General features: G+C 35.3%; 2 protein-coding genes across 3 annotated transcripts in view; both read left to right on the top strand.

Moving 5' to 3' along the window:
• LOC133516236 (uncharacterized) overlaps positions 1-19815 on the top strand; it is a 36348-nt gene extending 16533 nt beyond the window's left edge. The window contains exons 5-10 of one of the 2 annotated variants that reach the window (XM_061849053.1): positions 13409-13619; positions 14847-14974; positions 16524-16642; positions 17314-17401; positions 18548-18608; positions 19435-19815. In XM_061849053.1, the coding sequence (XP_061705037.1) occupies positions 13409-13619; positions 14847-14974; positions 16524-16642; positions 17314-17401; positions 18548-18566 (565 nt within the window). In that variant the 3' untranslated portion in view covers positions 18567-18608; positions 19435-19815. The remainder of the gene's footprint in view (positions 1-13408; positions 13620-14846; positions 14975-16523; positions 16643-17313; positions 17402-18547; positions 18609-19434) is intronic. The other variant, XM_061849052.1, reaches the window with a different exon arrangement.
• LOC133516237 (uncharacterized) lies at positions 35-3462 on the top strand. The gene has a single exon (XM_061849055.1). The coding sequence runs from the start codon at positions 2327-2329 to the stop codon at positions 3281-3283; it is 957 nt and encodes a 318-aa protein (XP_061705039.1). The 5' UTR covers positions 35-2326; the 3' UTR covers positions 3284-3462.
• Positions 19816-23378: the final 3563 nt, after the last annotated feature.

The following is a 23378-nucleotide window of genomic DNA, read 5'->3' as shown; positions in this document are numbered from 1 at the left end:
TTAAATATCGTTTATAAAGCAACTTTTTCCATTATGATATGCTAGGTACTTTCAGTTCTCCTAAATTTCTTCAGTTTTGTCTGTAATATGTTTGTACGATGAGCAACATTATCCTTGTTTATTCGCTAATTGTATAATATATTTGTAATAAATAGGTAGGTACACCCAGCTGTAAAATTTGCACGGATTCTTTATCAATGAATTCATTCATAACATAAAGTGTCCATGAAATTTTGCAAGTCGCTGAACCTCGAGCTCGAATATTAAGTAGGTATTAGAACAACAATTTACCGTTAAGTAGAACTATATAAGGACAAATAAGATACTATTTGTAGGCATGTATGATTTGATTAGTATGAAATGAATCAGGAGCTGCCATAAATCAAAAGTATGTTATTTATTATACACCCTAATCTATAGTTTTTTCTAGCAGTGTAAAGTCCGTATCGTAACCGTAAAGGGCGAAGTATTGTTAGAAGTCTTCGAAGTACTTAATATTACTTATACATTTTACAAAACTATTTTTAGAAGCCTAAACAAGAATTCCAAACCAATTGGGCCGTGTGGGGCGAAATAGCTCGTGTCTACACTCAAGACACTACTGTCATATCGCAGAGATCAAAGAGTCTAGTCATTAGGCTAGCCGGCGGCCTAGTCGTATATAGTCGAGTGAACCCTTTTGTTTTGTAACAGCAAGTTTTTTAAACTACACTGCCTATCTATAAGCTTGCAGTACTACGCTATAAGATTTATTTCAATTCGTAGTGAGTAAATGTCCTAGTGCTCGACGCTGCTAATTAATAGCACCGTCAATCTTTAACTTTATACCTAGGAATACAGATGACAAGCAGGCAGACATGACATGTTAGCCTTATAGGTATAATACAATAAAATGATAATGTATTTTCATGACTCCCTACTAATACTATAAATGTAAATGTATGTTTGAATATTCGGATGTTTCGAGTTTTGACAGCCTTCAACATAAACAAAGTCGCGGGCAGCACCTTTGATATTTCTAACAAAGACTGTCTGTGAACATGACCGCATTTATTAGTTGTTTATCTATATAAGTCTACATCGCTTGCGATACATATTATAATCCAACGATAAGAAATAAACATTGAGTTTCAGCATAGACGATTTTAAACTATATTGCGAAGATAAACGTTTGGATTTGTGTATATTATTTGCTATCAAGTGACCAAGTTTCTGCTAAAATGATTATAGTTTAGCGTACGAGTACCTTACTCGTATCTGTCACGTACGTGATTGTAAATCATTAATTTTATAAAAAAAAAACATAAATTTTCCGTATATTGGTGTATCGGAGTAATACAGTGAACAATAGATATAGTTGTTGTTGAAGAACAATAGATATTTTAGAAAAAGGCTAAAACAATACCCAATATATTCGACTATACCAATTATTAATGTCTCGGTTCTACAGTCGCGGTGAAATAGAGGGTAACGGCCAAAGTGGACAAATATATCGAGACACACCCTTATTTATATGGCAGCAAAGATGTGATACGATAGGTATACTTGGTTTGGCCGTCACTATCTATCAGATGGCGACTGTACTCCGGTAAAATCTGTTCAAGTGCTTGAATATAATTATAAGAAAACCTGGATTTAGTATACATATATCGGAACCGCTCTTGTAAGACACTAGTCATTGAACTAAAATACCTCCATGCCGAGCTTATTAAAAGAATATTACCTCCACCTCCCACCGGACGGGACAGGTGTCAGTGACCTAATATTTTTGTTTACGTCATTTTGACCCACTAACAAAAGACAGGTCACATCAACAATAATGCGCATGAAAAACTTAGAAAACACTCCAAAAATTCCTTTCTGAAGTTTATTTTTCAATGAACTGTATATTAATTAGATTATAAACTGTGTTTTTGGAAAACCCACGAGGAATTTTACTAAGTTTACGGGCTTTTTGGGAGAAAGGTATATTCGCGCATGCGCGACTGGCCTCGACGCGCGTGCGTGTTGCAAACGTCAGGTCTATTTCAGTAGTGCAATCCCTCGCGCGAGAACACCCGCTGGAACGCACACTCCCAACAATAAATCATACAAATCTGAAGAAAACAAATTATATCATATTTAACTATTATGTTTCGGAGTAATATGTGTTCCTACTCATGTCGATCGCTAGGTTAACTCTCACTCCGCAGTGCCATTAAATTTTAAACAGATAAACAAGTGAACACCGAAATGCGGCAATGCGACATAGTCATGGGGGAATCGATGCAGCCAGTATTCTTTGAGGCCAAATTGTCAAACATTTAGTGTCAAATAATTAAATAAGATGGAACCGCTCATAGATAGAAACAACTTCGCTATCAGTGCGATGATGACAGTTGCCATGCAAATTCTGTTCTTCACGATAGCGTCGCTATTCCAGAGCGATAAAGTGACGGACTTCACTGGCGGCGCTAACTTCATCATAATTGCCTTGCTCACATTCTTCCTCGGACAAGGTGGAAATCACCTCAAAAACTACGATAGTAGACAGCTGATGGTGACAACATTTGTGTGCCTCTGGGGAGTGCGTTTATCTGGGTACCTCATATACAGGATCTACCACATCGGCCGTGACAAGCAATTTGAAGATCGTAAGAGCAACACATTAAGATTTGCAGTCTTCTACAGCTTCCAAGCCTTCTGGGTTTTCATTGTGAGTCTACCCGTCATCATTATTAACTCGCCTCATCACTCCTTCCCTAAGTCACCTAAAACTATGACCACGCTAGACTCCGCCGGCGCGGGAGTGTTTATAATTGGTTTGTTAATAGAAACATACGCAGACCTACAAAAATTTGCTTTTAGGCAAGACCCAGTGAACCAAGGCAAGTGGTGCAATGACGGTTTGTGGGGTCTTTCCAGACATCCCAATTACTTTGGCGAGGTAGTACTCTGGTGGGGTATATTCATTATATCGCTAAATGTTATCGAAGGTATCGAATGGATAGCTATATTATCGCCATTATTCACTACGGCTATCATATTATTCTTATCTGGTATACCGTTGCTAGAACGATCGGCGGACGAAAAATACCGTGATAATCCAGATTACTTATATTATAAAGCGTCCACGTCACCTCTGATACCGATACCTCCAGCCATATATGTGGAAGTGCCAAAGTTTCTGAAGTGTATAATGTGCTGCGAATTTCCTATTTACGATTCGACGAGCGATGACTTCCCAGTGCCTACGATTGTGACCGAGACGACAAGCGTTTCAATGGTTCAGTCTCAAACATAGCTAACACACGCCGCGCGCGAGGAGGCCGCGGCAAAGCACGACCATCGCTCACAGCATAACCACAAGCAATTGTGATACACGGCTGATGATAGAACCGAACAGAAAAAACACCCCGACTCGCTCCCGCTAAAACAGAACAACACCACCGATATGAACCTCTATAATAGTTACATGGAAAATATTAGAAAAAGTAAAGATGTAGCTCTAGATTTACTTGAAGATACTAAAGAAATTATAGACTGCGTCACATTAGAGAACGAAGTTAGGAATAAAAAAAAGAAAACCCCGAATAGCGATATAGAAGTAGACTTAGGCCCCGGTCCTAGCTCACAAAAGCCAAAGAGGTCGACTGAGATTGTAAAATATGACAAAATTACCTTTGATACGACTGCAATTCTGCACCATTATCCACAGAATTCGCAGAAAAAGAAACCAGCTAATGTTAAACTTGTCGTCAAAGTAGCTAATAAGAAATCTGATTTAAATCTACCAGAGGCTAATCAAGACAACAACAATGATGTTAAGTCGGAAAATAAAGAAAAGGAAGAAGGCAAGAGAGACAACGTTAACAATAATGATTCAGTTGCCAAAGCAAACTGCGTGGTCAAAGCCGACAATACAATTGAAGTACTAAACAAACCAGTTAAATTTACAGAAGAAAAACTTGTATGAGATTTAGAGGTACAATTTTTTTCAATGCACTTTCGGTTAACTAGACTCTGGCACCGGCTACGAAAGCCAGAAAAAGTGAAAAAAAGAAACATATCGATTTATGAAATGTTGTAAATATAATCATTAAAAGACTGGGGTATAAATATGAACTTAATATTATAATTCAAAGATTTATCAAAGATACAAGTTATTTGTTCTTATAATAAAGAGATCGAGTAATAAATTGTTGTGGATAGAATATCGTTTTAGTATAGCATCAGCCAATCATAGTGTAGTATAAAACTTCAATCCGTCTCATTAGGTTCTAGTGGGTAGGCCTCAACAGGCATCACGCTGAAGGCCGCGGAAGCTTTGCGATCTGGTGAGTTGAACTAATACATCTTTTTAATTAATTTCTATTGTAATCATTATATTTTTTAGGGTTCCGTACCCAAAGGGTAAAACGGGACCCTATTACTAAGACTCCGCTGTCCGTCCGTCCGTCTGTCATCAGGCTGTAGCTCATGAACCGTGATAGTTGACATTTTCATAGATGATGTATTTCTGTTGCCGCTATAACAACAAATACTAAAAAGTACGGAACCCTCGGTGGGCGAGTCCGACTCGCACTTGTCCGATTTTTATAATTTATGTGTTTGTAATTTATTTTATTTTATTAGGTGGCCCTGTATTTGCCTTATACATAATAGACAAAATGGCCGCTTTTAAAATGTCCATGAAATTAAAAGTCTTTGATTGCAGTAGTTATTTAATACGAAGGAAAAATTGTAAGTGTAGTTCAATAGAAAATGCAAATAATGTAAACTAATGTGACAGCATTTGTTAGCATTTGCCATATAACCAATAGAATCCCAATAGAATCTTGAGCATTGTTTCAGAAACGAAACCCCCCTAATCAGACACTGGCTTTGTCTACATGCGCCAGTTCCTTATGTAACGGATCATAGGCTAAGTTAATTTTGTTATTTTTTAGTTTTAAATAATACTAACTCTAATTTAAGTACTTGGTAATAATGATGGTAACCCCCGTGTAACCCCAATGGACTTACCTTTGAAATAAACGTTTGAGTAAAAAAAATATGAATAAAATATTTATATATATAGACTATTGATTAAGTCATGTTGTCCTTAAAAAGTGCGAGATTACGAAGTCATGAAGGTAAATTGGTTTGTTTTCACTATTTGCACTTTCTATTGAACTTCACTTTATGCTCAAATTTTACAGATGGCTAAGTTGTCATGCACTTAATTAAATTTATTATAATTCAAATCGGGATAACGTTAAATTAATTGATAATAAGCTAAACAGGACAACATAAATTAGTCAAAACGGGCCAAATGTTTATCTTTACCTACGTAAGAGTACCTACCGCCCGCGTAGACAACGTGCCTATAGTTCACGCTCCGTGGCGAACGAAACGCAACGGTCACAATCGCACTAATACGGAAGAGTGATAGAGAGAGATGACTACGCTACGCTACGGAGAGTTTCGTTCGCCACGGAGCGTGAAAAATATGCACGTTGGCTACGCGGGTTGAGCGGTAAAGCTTTATATAAAGATGTCAAAACGGATTCCGGGCCCCTTTAGGATCCAACTGGGAAAAAATCTATAATAAAGAGAGAGAGAAAAAGAAAAAGGAAATAGGTACAATAAGAGCTGTAGCTGATATTTAACAGTCATTCGATGTTTTGAAGTGTATCTCGACGTAGTAAGCAGGTACTCATAACATTATTTTATTAACCGACTTCAAAAAAGGAGATTTTTTTTGTATGTATGTTACTCGATATCTCCGAGAATCGTGAACAGATTTTAAATTTTTTTTTATCGAACGGGTATAACCCCGGGATGGTCCCGTTGGCACCAAGTCGGGGTCTGATGATGGGATCTTGGAGAACTCTTCAAATGTTATAGGTACATGTATGTCGCTTTTGGTAATTCTTGAATCGGTTTTATTTTTTGTTAAAAAGTTTTATAATCAGTAGAAATGCAATTCTTTTATAACAAACGAACTTCCCGCCTATTTTTTTTTTAAATTTGCCACCTTTTCCTACCGACTAATTAGTTTGCCAGACTATTGAGACTATAGTTTAGTAGCCGTTTGCAATATCCGAAACCATGTGGTCGTAACGTAATGGTTTCATTATAATTTTTCGTTTTTAATGCACCCCACCGTCTTTTTGACTTTCTGTCAGGTTTAAAGGTTAATGACCTTATCATACGATAAGTTCGGAGAGTAATAAATGGAACATAAACATTTTAGTACATTACGATACAAGTGCGAAAAATAGGAAATTCGAAACGAGTGGCGATAAATTAAAACACGACCGAAGGGAGTGTTTTAAATCGACACGAGTTGCGAATTACCTATTCGCACATGTATCGTACAACGTTTTACAGTACATATGGCCCTTTAAATGTTCGACACAGTAACGTAATATGCTACTTCTCGCACTAGTGCTATAAAGTAGCCCCATATGTACTGTAAAAATTATTTTAGATCGTGTCATTCACGAAGACGCGGGTCTTGACTCGTAATGTCATGTTATTAAAGGTTAAATTTGACAAAATTGCGTGCCATGCCATCATGGAACATGAAAACTACAGCATAGTAAGAAAAGTTATGGCATTAATACGTTACGTTTGTACTTGCCAGTTGTATGTGAGATTAATCATTTTTTGAGGACTTGAAAATTAAAAGTTTTGGAATTTAGCTCGTTGTCTTCTAATGTAGAAATAAGTACCATGTATTCAATAAATCGCATCATATTCTTGCACGATATTACCAATGACATGTGAATGTAAACTAAGAACGGCATATATAGGTATGTACTATAAAGTTTTGTAAATCAAATTTACTTCAAGGGTCAACGTTCGGTCCCCAAATGTACAATGTCAGTGTTTTATGTTTATTGATGTTACCCACAATAATAGGTACTTAAATATGTATATTTCACTCGCGTTTACTGACATGCGTCATCAGTTTCCGGTAATTTAGTAGATTGGAATGGATGATTAAACATCTATTCCACAGAATTAAAAATGTTACACTATTCGGGCATAATCATTATAAACCAATCACACTAGTATAATATGTTAAATTACAAAACTATCAGGAAGTTTAAAATTTTGCGATGGTTGTAAAATTGGTTTTTAAAGAGTACATATTGGACATCCGCGTGCTCGCAATTAAAAAAAAACGTGAGTCTTGTACATAATACCTACTCTCCGTAAGTAATATTTTCAATGGTCCATGTTATTCCGATTTTACTGTAACATCTGTACGTAATATGTGTAGCATGGATGACAATTTAGATTTCAAAATATATATTATAATTTATAATTTATTGCTTAGTAGCCACCCCTATGATGGGACTAGGACCAGTTATGAGATGGTATAGACAAATCAGGTAAAATAAGTATTTGCCATCAGTTTTTAAACTCTGGCAACATTTTAACAAGAGCAATACAGTTGCTCATGTATAATTTTTCACTGATATTTATTAGTTACAAAATTCATGGCAAAAATAATTTTTTATTTGTTAAAAATATTGAAACCAATTGCAGCAACTTTGATTAAATACATAAAAACATAAATGATGAATAGGGCATTCAACTTTTAACGCATAAAGCGGTAGAAAATTTACAGCTGTCAGAGAAATATTAAAAATACTCCAACTTTTCTCTTAAATGTCCCATGATTGGTGCCGTTAACATAAGTATTGTACATGTATCCCCGATAAGCTCGATACTAATGAATACCTAGCTGTTTCATGTTTAAAACACTGTTGTTAGGCCTCAGGTATCCCCTTATCAGCGACACAACATCAACTATCAGCCAATCTGATTCAATTTACACGTCACTGCACTTCATTGCCATTGTCCCGATGTCACTCATAATGATGCACCTGCATACTTACGTATATAATATGATAGCTATAAGTTTGAATTGCTCGTACATTTCATGTAAAAGCGTAAAAGTGTTAGCTGTAGCTTACTTTTTGATTGTTTAAAAAGGCAAGAAATGGGGTAAAAGAGAAAAACATAGGTACTTAGATCGAACTACTTATATAAAAAATATTTTCAGACAAATAGTATAGGCCATTCCATATATATATATACACAGCGCCGGCCCAAGCACTCGTATATATCTACTACTACTATACTCATATATATATCTCTGTCTAGTTTGTTAGAACTTAAAAAGTATAAGGAATACGAGTATTCTGTAAAATTGCGCAATATTATTTGTCAGGTACATAGTTATTTGTGGAATTTACTTATATTTTTTATTATTATTACTATTCATCGTTGCCAGACTTAATTGGTAGTGGGTGGGACACATTACTCCTAGGATCGATGGCCGATGGGACAGAAAGATTCTTAAGTGGCGACCGCGAACCGGAAAACGCAGCAGGAAAAGACCCACAACAAGATGGGCCGACGATCTACTTAAGATCGCAGAAAGCCGATGGATGAGCGCACGACCGGTCGTTGTGGAGTTCCCTGGAGGAAGCCTATGTTGATGATGATGATAAACGTTATCACATCATATTACAAAAAGCTTTACGTATACAAAAATATAGTATGTACAGGTATTTTTTGTAAAATAAGTTTAGGTACCAAGAAAATAACAATCCGCGATAGAATAATGACAATAATGATTATGAATGTTTCAATATTTTCAAACATATTTTAATATGGCCTTCATAATCCCCTACTGTACCTATTGTACACTTTATTGAACGAGATCATGCTATCGAGATCTCTTCGCTCTGCTATAATGTTAAATAATAAAACAACTAAATTTGCCAATGCCTAGACAGGATGTCATTTGCAAAACAATGAATTAAATTGTACAGTGCTTACAAGCAAGGTCGCAAAATGTATTCCAGTTACCTGCGAGTGTTTAAAGTTTTTTTATTGTAACAAGTGATTAGCCTGAAAACTTCATACATCCGCATGGCATTTATATTTTATACTCGTATTTAATAAAACGTGAACGATATCAAACGAAATGAATTGGCACCTTCACACTACCCCCACGTAATATAAAGTTTACCGGGATATTCGGTTTATTAAGCGTACGCACATGCTACCAAATATTTACAATGAACAGTGAATATAAAACCCGGTCTTGACTTTCATAGGATATGAGACCTTGGACTAAAATACCCAAATTACGTCAACTCGTTATAAGAAGGTAATTGATTATGTATACCTACATTACAGCACGAAGGAATCACGCTTTTTACTGAGAGAAAACATATAAAATATTACCTACTAATCATTTTCAAATAACATGTTAAATCTTTAATATATACAAGATATTAAATGCAAATAGGAAGCTAATAGACGAATTAATAAAAAACTCGAATCTCCCACTAGCAGATTAATGAATAAGCTATCGTTTTTAAAAGTATGTAAAAAAAATAGTAGAATATTCGCAGCTGCTCCGATAAAGTACGAAAAGTATAAAGCCGGAATGGAAAGCGGAAATCCGTTGCATGTCAGCTGCTACACCTAGCACACAGCCTTGACAGCCTAAATATACACCAGATGCGATAAACATGCATGTAGCGCAAACGGCATAGTAGGTACAACATGTCATGAATAATACATGCAGGAATACCCTGAAAGATAACCCGAAGAGCTGCTTATCTGCAACCTGAACAACAAACTCTTGGCATGCGGCCAGATGCAGTATGTTGGCATAATTCTGCGAGGTCGTATATTTGGAATTAAATTTTTAACCGACTTCAAGATTTCAAAAGGAAGAGGTTATCAATTCGGGTGTATGTTTTTTTTTTGTTTTTTATGTTTGTTACTCCATAACTCCGTCATTTCTGAACCGATTTTGAATATATATATATTTTTTAATTTATATATATACAGATTGGTCCCGTTTTTGTCAAAACTCAGTTATGATGATGAGATCCATGAGGAATCGAAGGAACTCTTCAAATGTGACATATAGTGATTTTAGTATTTTCTTTAACAAATCGAGCATTTACATTTAAAAAAGTGACATTTGATGAAGTGGAACTGCTGATGATGATCAGAATGGAACTCTTCAACGACGCATAGTACACGTTTGGCGATTTGTTCCCTTCGCTGTGTTAAACAAATTAGATTATCAAGACAAATTTTTTTCAAGTTCGAGTTCTGACCATGGAGTCCATGAGGAATCGAGGGAACCCCTCAAATGTTAAAGGCATATATATAGTGCTCTTAGTATTTTAATTAACAAATCAAGTATTTACATTTGTAGAAGTGACATTTGATGAAGTGGAACTGCTGATGATGAACAGAACGGAACTCTTCAACGATGCATTGATCACGTTTGGCAATTTGTTCCCTTTGCATGTTTGTAAAGCAGTTAGGTTTTCAAGGTACATTTTTATATTTCTATCCTATTTAGTTTTTTTAAAATAATTATCTGGTGATTTATTTCATGGTGTGAAATAATTTATCATAAATACAGTCGAATACCCTATTGCGGGTATCTTACCAGTCAACCATAGGGCAAATCTGAAATGTGCCAAGGTGGGTACAGTGACAAAAAAAACCTGTTACCTCCTTTTCTACATAATTAGGCGTAGGACGCTGTCTTTTTAATTTCATTGTATGAAATCCAAAATCAATAATAATCGTGCTTTCACCGGTCTCCCTCATTGAAGTCGGTTTTTTTTTCTTAAAAATTATATTCACTTGGAATAACGTAGACATTTCAAGGTAATTGAAATGACGGTCCGTGGTTTTTAAAGCACATACAAATGAATAGTTTTCACAGGTCACAGTAGTTTTATTGAGGCAAGGTGTATTTAAAGGTCTATTTATAGTTATAGGTACCTATGTACCACAGCAATCATGTAAATTTAATCTTATTGATTCGAATTGATGCGCTTGAATACTGGTACTCGCAACAAGACAATAAATATGATGGAATTAACATTGTATTTTCCCATTAACTAATAACTACGCCGACTAACAGCTCAATGTGGTCACTGCCACTATTGTGGTAAATATCTGTGGTAATTATTACTAATGTGTATATTACTCATAATTCCACAAATAATTTATGACTACAAATTTAAAGAAAATATAGACCATAATAATAAATAGCAATAATACCTTCTAATGTTGTGTCGCGTCTGATCATATTTAGGACAGTTATTATACCTATCCTTAAATTTATTAGATAAAACATGTTAATGTGGCGAATTTGTACCTATAGCAAGGTTAAAACTGAATTTTTTTCTTAATGGACTGTACTACAGGACCGATTGTCGATTAGATTATATGCAAACGATTATGATCGTTTTTATTACATATCTTATAAATATCACATCCATAAGAATGTATATTGATTAAAATATCTCAAAGTCATGACGTAGCTAGTGGCGCGTTACATGCCTTTGGCTCTATTTTCGCTCGCAGTAAACACATTCGATAGACCACTATTATAAGCTTGTAGATGTAGAACGCTATGCTTTGAGTTGTTGATGTAAATCAAGATAAAACTAATGCCTACTTGAGCTGTAGGATGCCTCGCAAACCATGGCTTTCCAATCTTACCATTTTGAATAAATTACAAAAACTGATCTTAACACTTAACTTACAGAAACTATCATTACCGAACCTACTTACAAATATTCTAATATATACATAAGTATTTATACATAACTATTTATTACATATATCGTCTTCTAGTACCATCAAAACAAGCCTTATTAAGCTTACTTTAGGACTAGGTCGATCTGTGCAAAATTCCCGCCTCGCGTTCGTAATGTTTTCTATTATGTTTTCACTATAAATATATTGAAGGCGCAGTAGGCTCAAAGAACAGAGTCTTTAAAAAGTCTTATTGTTAGCACTTTTCTTAAGAGACAAGTAATAGCAGTTTCGAAAATTCATCTCCCAATAGGATTAAAAAAGCGGCCAAGTGCAAGTTGGACTCGCCCATGAAGGGTTCCGTACCATTTATGACGTATTAAAAAAAACTACTTACTAGATCTCGTTCAAACCAATTTTCGGTGGAAGTTTGCATGGCAATGTATATCATATATTTTTTTTAGATTTTTCATTCTGTTATTTTAGAAGTTACGGGGGGGGACACACATTTTACCACTTTGGAAGTGTCTCTCGACTATTCAGCTTAGAAAAAAATGATATTAGAAACCTCAATATCATTTTTAAAGACCTATCCATAGATACCCCACACGTATGGGTTTGATGAAAAAAGATTTTTTGAGTTTCAGTTCTAAGTATGGGGAACCCCCAAAATTTATTTATTTTTTTCTATTTTTGTGTAAACATCCTAATGCGGTTCATAGAATACATCTACTTACCAAGTTTGAACAGTATAGCTCTTATAGTTTCGGAAAAAAGTGGCGGTGACATAATCGGACAGACAGACGGACATGACGAATCTATAAGGGTTCCGTTTTTTGCCATTTGGCTACGGAACCCTAAAAAGGGGTTGGAAGTTTGTAACGGGAAAGAAATGAGTAGGAACTTGAAAAAAAGGGAAGGGAAAAGTATTAGAAAAATGAAAAATAATTTGTGCTTTTGAAAATTCAGCCACAAATAGGGTTAATAAAACCGGCCAAGAGCATGTCGGGTCACGCTCAGTGTAGGGTTCCGTAGTTACTCTTCCATCACAATAAGCTAAATTGGAGTTTAAAGTATAGTAAATTGTTAACCAAGGGATGAAACGGTACCTTTCACCCGAGTGAAACAAATAGGCAAATTTGTATAATCAGTACCTAATTAAAGTAAGTCTTTTTACTATGAAGGCGAAACTTTTTGCGATAACTCAAAAACAGCTAAACTGATCATGTCCGCTATAGTTTTCATTTAATGTACTTCTTAAGCTCTACTTCCATGATTTTTTTCATATTTTTTGGACCTATGGTTCAAAAGTTAGAGGGGGGGGACACATTTTTTTTCTTTCGGAGCGATCTCCGAATATATTCACTTTATCAAAAAATGTTTGTTGAAGACCCCTATTAGTTTTGAGAGACCTTTCTAACGATACCCTACACTCCCCCCCCCCTAAAAAAAATTCGATTTTTAGATTTTATTGTACGACTTTGTTGGCTTTATTGATTTATATATCCATGCCAAATTTCAGCTTTCTAGCACTAACGACCACGAAGCAAAGCCTCGGACAGACAGACAGACAGACAGACAGACAGACAGACGGACATGGCGAAACTATAAGGGTTCCTGGTTGACTACGGAACCATAAAAAGGGATTGAAAGTGTGTGTTCGGGACATAAATCCACGCGGACGAAGTCGTGGGCAACAATTAGGTTATCATGTATCGTTTATACCACAATGTACGATCTTTGTTTCAATAACAGTATGTAAATTGACATCCCTCGTAATAAAATTTATGATTTACGAAAAGCCCATGTAAAATAAATTCTCTTGTTTAATTTTTTCCAGTTCAGAGATCACTCAGCTAATCTCAGCTTCCATCTGCAACGTGGCATGGCCGGGCTACGAGCAGTGCTCGCAGGTGCGGTTCTCTGTACCGCTGGTGTACGAGGACGATGAGGATGGGCTCCGGCTCAACAGCACCGACCTGCAGGCCATGTGGGAGACGTACGCGGGCGTGGATCCCTTCGCGGCCAGGTTCAGGCAGATGGGTATTGAGGTGAGTCTCAAAATAGCCTTGTTAAGGTGCCTGTGTTTAATGAAATCGAGTTGAAGACCGCTGATAGATCTGGTACAAACTAATATAAGCATGACCAGTGGCTTCCAATATCTCTCTTCTTCCTCGCGTTGTCCCGGCATTTTGCCACGGCTCAAGGGAGCCTGGGGTCCGCTTGACAACTAATCCCAAGATGTGGCGTAGGCACTAGTTTTTACGAAAGCGACTGCCATCTGACCTTCCAACCCAGAGGATAAACTAGGCCTTGTTGGGATTAGTCCGGTTTCCTCACGATGTTTTCCTTCACCGAAAAGCGACTGGTAAATATCAAATGATATTTCGTACATAAATTCCGAAAAACTCATTGGTACGAGCCGGGGTTTGAACCCGCGACCTCCGGATTGCAAGTCGCACGCTCTTACCGCTAGGCCACCAGCGCTTCTAGTGGCTTCCAATATAATATAGATAAAATGGAGGTTAGAAAGATATGAATAAATTGCTATACTTATGCGAATCAATTCGCTGAATCAATCATTTAATTTTATTAAACCTATGACCAATTAGAATTAATGTTACAAAAGATTTGTTTAACCAACAAAATTCTTTTCACATGTGTCAAATATTGTTCTTGATAGATATGTATTCAACACATTTTATAAGTCGACCAGGACAATACCTCGCCAACATTTTATTTTCTAGAGACCACAAAGTCCCAATTACCGGTACTATAAGCAGCGGTATGAACTGATTAATAAAAACCACGTAAGCCGCAATCCCGCTATCAGAATATACATTTTCCTGGTTAGGGAAACAGGTGAAATTGTCAAGCTATCTGTAAAGGAACTTATACCTTATACTAAATACGTACTACGGTCCTAGTTCTTACAATTACTCGTACTATAGTATTTTTCAAGCGCGATGGGTACGCTGACAGGTGCTTATAAGGGTTATAAATTATGTATGTATATGCAGATGACACCTATCATATTTCCCATCTAGTTTGAAAAATACTATCATTTGGTAAGTATTTTAATAATAAATAAAAATAAGTAATATTTTTAGGGCCAGTCACATCAAACTGTCTGTCAACTTTACACGGCAAAATTTACACGAAAACTTTGGCATCTCTCTATGGTAACATTGGCCGCTGCCCTATTTGCCGTTGATCAGTTACTTGATTTTTGATTGTAGGTGTCTCCCGTAATAAATGCAATATTGTTCGTATTCCAGGAGTTCTCAGTGCCTAACGACAGCGGCGTGCTGACGGTGTGGGTAGTGGTGGCGCTGGGCGTGGTGGTCTCGGCCGCCATGCTGGCGTTCGCGCTCTGGCGCTACAGCTGCTTCGAGGACTACTCGAGGTATATTTAATTCTAACTCGCTATTACAAACTTCTACCTGTGTGATTATTCTATGGCTCATAAAGCGTACCAGCCATAAAACCCATATTGGAACAGTCCTATGAACCGCTTTACTCACATAAGTTTAAAATGTACCATACTTTAAAAAAAAAAAAAAAAAAAATATCGGAAGTATATTATAAAAATTATCAAACATTGTTGTTTAATCATGTTTTATTGAGAATTTGATAAGCTCGCCATTGATAGCAATCAACAGTATTTGCAAACTCTTCTTTTGCGTAGTATTATTAATATACTCGTAATGATCCATCTAATGCGTCATAGTATTTTTTACCTCATTCATTTCTAATTGTTATTTTTGTGTATGTTATTATAGCAACCAATTCTTTAGGTATTTTTTTCTGCAGAATAAAATCTATTGTATAATATACTCACCAGCATTTCCGTGTAATAGGAATAACCAATTTTATGATTTATGTTACTTAATCACACGAAGACGCCTGGACTTATTTGGGTGAGGAGCTGTTCTTATTTTCTCTAATTATTTGACACTGAAACAATAAAGATAGGTGTGTAATTACGCCAGCAACCAGGTCTTATTGCCTTTTATTTAGCTCCATTCGGATTTATTGAGATTTGAGCTATCTTTTAATTAAATATTTAATGCACTATGATGAGTGACATGTTTCGGAGAGCCTAGATATTATATTTAAGTGCGAAGAAATGCGCATTAAGTTTAACGTAAAAAAAATGATACGTTACGTTAATGATATGATACGAGGCATGTCATAACAGTTTAAATTCTATTTTTGTTTTTTTTTTTAATATTTCGTACCTCGACAGGAAAAAAGAAAATCCTCATAGGATCACTTTGTTGTCCGCTCGTCCGTCCGTCCGTTTGTCTGTCAAACGTTATTATACGTTATGCACGTTTGTAAAGTAAAATTATAGCAAAAGTGCGTATACGTTTCATGACGCACCCTTTATCTCGGGAACGCGTCGAGATATCGAGTTGAAATTGAAAATGTATACTTAGATATACCGTCCCTTGTAGACTGTGAAAACATCAAAAGATCGTTTATGCCGCAAAAGACGTATATTTGGACACTCAAGGGAATCAACATTTAGGGTAGTTCCGTTGACCTAGAACTATGAAATTTGGCAAGTAATAATTATCATCTTAACCTACAAGTACTGGGAAAACTATAAATTAGTAAAAAAGGTTACATTAATATTAATAATAATAATAAATCATAAATATTATAGGACAATATATATTATTAATACTTAAATACATAAAAAACACCCATGACTCAAGAACAAAATTTGTTCCGGATATTTAATATCCGTGCTTATCATACGAATAAATTCCCTTACCAGGATGCAAACCCGGGATCATCGGCTGCATAGACAGGGTCACAACCCCCTTGGCCAGACCGGTCGTCAAATTAAATCGTCGTAAAATTTGTACGAAACGAAACCCTCGGTAAGCGAGTCCGACTCGCACTTGTCCGGTTTATTACTTATATATTTATTTGCTTGGATCTAGGATGCCCGCACACAGCGACACAGACAGCCTTTACGAGAAACGCAGCTCGGGTCTCTACCCCACCCCCCACCAGATGCTGCCGCCGTTGTACGCCGAGAAAGACTATGATGCCACAAGAGGTAAACGTGTCTTTGTATACTTCTCATTTCGTATTAAGGTTCCCTTAAACAATGGATGTCTAGAAAACAGCCATACTTACAGCCCTGTCCGTCGCGACCCTCAGATCAATTTCGAACAGGAGTACGGGCACGCGGGGGATGCCAGCAGGGCTATAACCGCAAAAATCGAAGTTCACAAATTGCGGGCATCCTTCTCTGTTACTCTCATTACGCCTTCATTGAAGCAAAAGAGAAGATCCCCGCAATTTACGAATTTCGGTTTTCGCAGTAGCCTCCCAGGTGCATTGCGCTTGGCTGCGACCTCTGATACTACAACCACCTTTGTACGCTTGCAAATCTAGCACATACCGTACTCAAAATTAGGACTAAATATGCAGGTTCAGTATTTCGAATTTTAAACTCAATCACAGGTATACCTATACATACACAACTTTCTTTCAAGAATTCCTTTGTTATTTATGAGTTCTTCTGTCAGACGAGGTAAACCCACTGCTATTTCAGCGTGTAATTTTTTGGGCTTTCTCCATAACTTTTTTATACACCATGCTTGTGAATTACAAACACACCGAAATTATAACCTACTTGGCGAGCTGTTAATATAAAATATACCTACTGAGTGATTACGAGATCATCAGCTACCTATACCTAATAATTATCTTTGTATTTTTCAGTGGATATGGGTGGGTACACTAACCGCAGTTACGCGCGCACCGACATGTACGATCTGGACTCCGACGAGGACGCCATGCCGCGCGACAGGTAACGTTATGCCCTCAGCCCAAGAGTGCACACTTGCTTGCCACTTCCTAACTACCACTTACAAGACATGGTTGGCACTAATCTTACTGTACTTTTCCACTACCAAAAGTTATGGAAAAAAACCAAGTGATTACATTATTGCCTATATATCAAAGTTTTGAAATTTTGCCTTGTTGTGCCACCGGCAAGGTATAAAAAAATCTTCAAGCATCCTTACATTTTATAGGAATTCTTATCATGAAGTCTAATAATTTTGCCGATTGGCTTCGAGAATTCGGAAGAATACGCGGTTTATATGCATAGTTTTGGTCGCCATAAAATTAAAGATGGGTGACGGAGGAGTCGGTTCCTATCAAAAACTTAAAGCTTTGGACCAAACAAGTACCTGAAAAAAAATTGGTTCTTTTGTTCAACGTGTCCACATTATCACGTGAAACTGCCCTACTAATACGATCGAATACGATAATGCGGTTATCTCACGCACCCGCAACTGTCAGTTTACTCTTTCTAATTCTGGATATGTATACGATATACGGGTATTTGGATACGGATAGTGTTATCCGCTAACCAAACTGACGACCGGGGTTCTCTCAAGCTCACATCGTCGTAACAATTTAGAAAAATGTAATCTTTATACAAATCATAGATCATCATCATATCAGCTCCATGGAAGGTATCGAAGGCACTGTCACACACCTCCTATGTGAAGTTTCGGCACAATCGACTATGTGGAAATGGTTCTAATTTAGCTTGCAAGATTTGATTACAGATAATGGGACAGTTGTAACAAAACCAAAGCTTGAAATAACAGTACCTAAGTATGGCCCCGGTCGGTAGTTTTGTTTTACGGATAGTGTAGTCTCAAATAACTATGGCAGTTTGGCACTTCTAATTATTCAACAAATGAAATCTTGAAAATACGGCACTTAGGCCACATAAGGCCACATATTATAAAATTTTACTCCTAGCTAATCGCTCCTGTGTAGTTTTTAATTCTACACGTATATAACTTGGCTTAGTAGGAACTAATAATCGGTGTTTGAGTTCTAATACCGCTTTGCTGATTTTAGCGAGAGATCAACCCCTATGTAACAGGACCGATATCTCTTGTATTTTTGCTTTATTTGTTTGTGTAATTAATTCCAGGTACACCACAGACGTGTAGCCGAATAACCACTAATATTTACTAATGCTTGCATAAAAACTGGTAAATACGCATTTTTACTTTTTCGTGGGAGTGTAGAGAAGAGAGAGTAAATGCGAACGAGAGAATACTTACTTAATTCAAAATGAGATAAAATTTACATCTATTTGTAAGTTCGAATCTACTCCCTCGCTTGCAGTTTGTTATTTATAAGAAGTAATGTTAACTTTTTTCCTAGATATTACATTCCAAATTCCAAAGTTTGCAAATTGCTAGTATCTTTCTGTCACTAATTACGCCTTAATACATACACTTAACTTCTGTAACTTCGGAGTTCGCGGTGTGCCCGCAGCAACGGAAGTGAGCGAGTGCAGTCATTGTCGATTTCCTTGATAGATTACGTTGCTGTTATTACCGCAATGCTGTAACGATTGGAACTTTCAACTCGATTGACGACGCCATCTCCTGTTTTTCGTTGCTGTAACTTTCTAGTAACAGTAGCGCTACAGTCGCAATCCGAACGTAACGTATATGTATTTTCCCTGATGTTCACGATTTACAGCGTGCGTTGAAAATATTAAAAATCGAATATAAATACAAGCAAGTAATATCGTCTTACTCTACATGTATAGGATTTTTTTTTTGTACAGACCCCTCGGTGGGGTTCCACTCGCACTTGTCTGGTTTTTTACATCGGTTTTCATGGTCACCGAAATTAATATCTCTACAGCATTATCTACAAGTATATGAAATATAATATCGATACCATCATTAAATGCATTTACTTCTCTTTACTCAATGCGTCTAAATTATGCTTAGTTTAATAATTATTTCAATAATCTCCATTACTATGTAAGTTGTAGAAATAAAGATTGTTCATGTATTTCAGAAATGCCGGCATCCAACCGAGGGACATCTTCAGTGTATGAAGCCCCTTACAGTGGTAGATAGATAATCCAAGAGATTAAGGTGTTGATTTGTTATTTTACAATAATTACCCGTACAAATGTAACCAAATAATACAAATATAATTTGAAATAATGTGTACCTATGCTTTTCCTTGGTTACATTTGTACGTGAAATAATATATATTTATAGCGATATTAAAATATAAATAATATATTAATCGTTATATACTTTATCACAGTAAAACTAGGAAAATAGAATTTAAGTAACCTACTGTTGTTGTGATTTTTTTGTCATTCTGTTACAAGATTTTTTGATAAGTAATTTTCTTTTTCTTACAAATAAATTATGAAATGTTTTTTTACATATGATTTTCATTTTATTTTCCCAATTTTCTAATCTTTATACTCAAAATCAGGTAAACTGGTTGGTTATTTTTATGGTGCAACCCTTTAAGCGGCGTCTCCGTTTAATATTTTTGTTTATATTTTGATCTGACAGGGTTTGTTAAAAATCTTCCCTATCGGACATAAAATATTTAAAATTGAACGGAACTTTTAAAGGATCGGACCGTTACTATACGACGATATTAGTAACCTATATATCTATCTATTTAATAAATAAATTTATCTATCTATCTATTTAGCCAGGTTACCTGAGTTTTTGGACATTATTTACACACGGACACAGGTTTCAGAATTTCAGTTGAGTGGTTGTGCACAGAGTTTATATAGAGAAGGTTGTGAACATACATACATTTCAGAATTAAATTTCCTATATTCCAACTGAAAATCTATACACACTTTTATGTCTACGTATACTTACTATAGATAAATAATTAAAAAAGAACATAATATGTACTTAGGTATCACCCATGCATTATTTAACATCGTATATGTAAATTTACCTACTTACCATATTTTGCGTTTATGAATTTAAAGTGTCAAGCTATATTTAACATAACTAGGGATGTTTTATAACTGGATAAAATGTATTGATCAAACTAGATAAATAAGTGTTCCGTGAACATAGTTTTGTACGGAACACTAAAAAGGGTTTTTTTTTTCTTATCGTAAACGATTATATAAAATTTATTATTTAATATATATATATTCATTATACATCCTGAAATATTCTTCCTCGTACTCTAAGTAAATCTGGGAAATTATTCATTATTAACTATTATATGTAATTCTAGCTATCCATGGCATGTTTATTTGTTACCTAGTATCTGATACTGCTTTGCAAATCTAGAATTTATATTATGTTGGTATTATATGATAATAGAATATAATTGAAAGACTACCACATTATTATTAGTTTTCAGATTTAAATAACCTATAACAAAAAACACTGATTTCATTATACCCTTGGGGCTAATTCCGTAGGTACACACTCAACACATTTTCAATCTCTTTAAATGCAAGAATCAAAGCAGCAGCGTGTCGTCAAGTGACCGACGGATGGTAATAAAAGGTCCTAGAGGCCTGTTAGATTTTTTATAATACCATCTTTATGTAATTGACAATGACTAACGCGCACGTGACTAATGTGAGTCGAGAGTACGAGTATCACACCTAACCATAAAAATCTGTGATGTCTAATTTTTAAAGCACCATTTTCTTCTCAGTTGTCGTGTTAGTTATCTCTTATGTAACTAGGCTGGTATAACTAAAAAAATGTATTTATATGTGCTTGTTGTACGTATGTTTGTCTAACTTTATCCATGAGTATTATTCTATACTTGAAAACAGTAACAGTTTGTACTTTTTATATTGACCAATACTATTTGTACCTAGATAACAGGTATTTATTCAGTCCGATTATTTTATCTGTTTTATTACTTGCTTGTTGATTTAACTTAATTTGTTGTGGTGAACTCTAGTTTTATTCAAAGATCTTGATAATGCGAAAATAAATATAAGTGTTAGTAAAAATTGTTCCGAATCTGAATCGGAGTTGGACCTACAGTTGAATTATATTTTAACTGTTGTTACCTCAAACAACAACCTTGAGCGCTTTTTAAAAAGGAAGAATTTCTTAAATTTTAATTCAGTAATTCCATGAAGGAAGCTAATACCATTTTCAAGTTACGTTTTTGTTATTTTAGTATTCAATTTTAATTTGATATAACGCACTTAATACCACCGTAATTATCAGCTTCCCTGTGCTTTAACTACCTCCAAATTACAATATATTTACATGTACTAAATATACACTTTTAATTGAATCCTTGTATACTTTTATGTACGTTAACTGCCCTATTCAATGACTCCTGATGTACTCGTATGTATGATCATGCTTTTTGCGAAGCTTGAGCAAAAACTATAAGTTTATTCACAGAAAGGCATAAGAAATCATGCATTATTATTAAACCAAAAACATACAAATTTATGAAAGATAGATTTCGGTCTTGGTTCTTCGGTTACAAAATATGTAAGTTTTAAACTTTTAAACCTAAATAGAGATGATGTACCATTTATGTTACTTGATGTACCAATTAAGGTGTACAGAAGATGCCCTTAAAGTTGCTGTTAGTACCTATATGGAATTCATTGAAGAGGGCGCAAATTACGTGCTGAAATTGTAAATCGGTGTTTAAATGTGTTATTTATACATAAAAGTAGACGTGTAACGTATTGTTATAAATTTATAAAACATGTCTATGAAATGGCTCTAAATTGTTTTTGAAATATCAGCCGTTTTCATATTTAGGAGGACAGGGCTTTTATTACCTACTTCAAGACGTTTGAATTAAAATACTCATCTCATCAAAAATATGAGTGTTGTTGCTATCAAATGACTAGTATTAAAATTTATAAGGAAATGAACCTATGGTACAGTCAGCATCAATAGTAGCGGATGAAACAACGTGCCAAAAGTATCTGATATTCCGGATAACTTTTCTAAATAAATATAAATCTCTAAAATTTATGTTCATAAGTATATCTTTTACAGTGTTAATTGTTCTACACATAGAACCATCACATTTTGTTAAGCTGTTACAGAATGGTAGAAACTTTTGATACCTTGTTTGATCCGTTACTTTTGATGCTGACTGTACTCGTAGCTCGCTACATGCTTAGTCATTTTGTAGCTACAGCCAAATATGCCCCCTGAAAAAAACAACTAAATACACCTCAATAATTTTCCGAGAGTATTATATTGTCCATCAATATAATTTTTTAAACGTAGGTTTTGAAATTAATAACAATTAACAACAATGATAAAAAGATGGACGAAGAGATAAGAATGTTAATGAGTTTAATTGGTAGAAATCATCTATCGAAAAAATGATTAGGACAAACAATTCTTAAAGAAAACCATAATAACCTGAGATAAGCAATCGACCTTGACGTCTGTTCTCCTATCTTAGATAAGAATGTCACCCTGTTACCTGATACTAAATCTAGAAACATAATGTAAATATGTGAATAGTAGGTAGCCAAGGAAGCAGTTCATTCTGGTTCATCGTGGAAAGCACGTTTTCGAGATTTACATTAGGATAGATATTTTCATGATTTACAAGTATCAACATTAATTTTGCATGTGTATTGTTCGTGATTTTTTTTTTCGCAAAGTACTTAATTTAAAATTCTGTCATGTAGATTGTACCTATTCTACAATGTAGGTAAATGTGAACTGAACCAAGCCACACCAACACCACAAAATAATTATATTATGTATAATATTAGGTAATCATTGGGCAAATAATTAGGTATATATTTCGGTACCTAAGTGTACCTGGCAAGTGAGATGCTGACAGTGACAATGTTGTCGTGTATGTAATGTTTAATTTTGCACTCTGTCAAAACAATAAAAAACCTAAACATCAACAAATGTGATTTATATAACGGTTAACTTGAATATAAAAGTTTAATAACCGGCGGGATATAAAAGTAAATACAGAAGCGCACTACATACCTT

Source organism: Cydia pomonella, chromosome 3, assembly GCF_033807575.1.
Source record: "Cydia pomonella isolate Wapato2018A chromosome 3, ilCydPomo1, whole genome shotgun sequence".
Taxonomy (NCBI): domain Eukaryota; kingdom Metazoa; phylum Arthropoda; class Insecta; order Lepidoptera; family Tortricidae; genus Cydia; species Cydia pomonella.
Note: the sequence above shows the minus strand (reverse complement) of the source record. Positions and strands in the feature narration are given on the sequence as shown.

Excerpts from the sequence above, each read along its gene's own strand:
- LOC133516237 (XM_061849055.1), top strand. The coding sequence starts at position 2,327 with ATGGAACCGCTCATAGATAGAAACAACTTCGCTATCAGTGCGATGATG.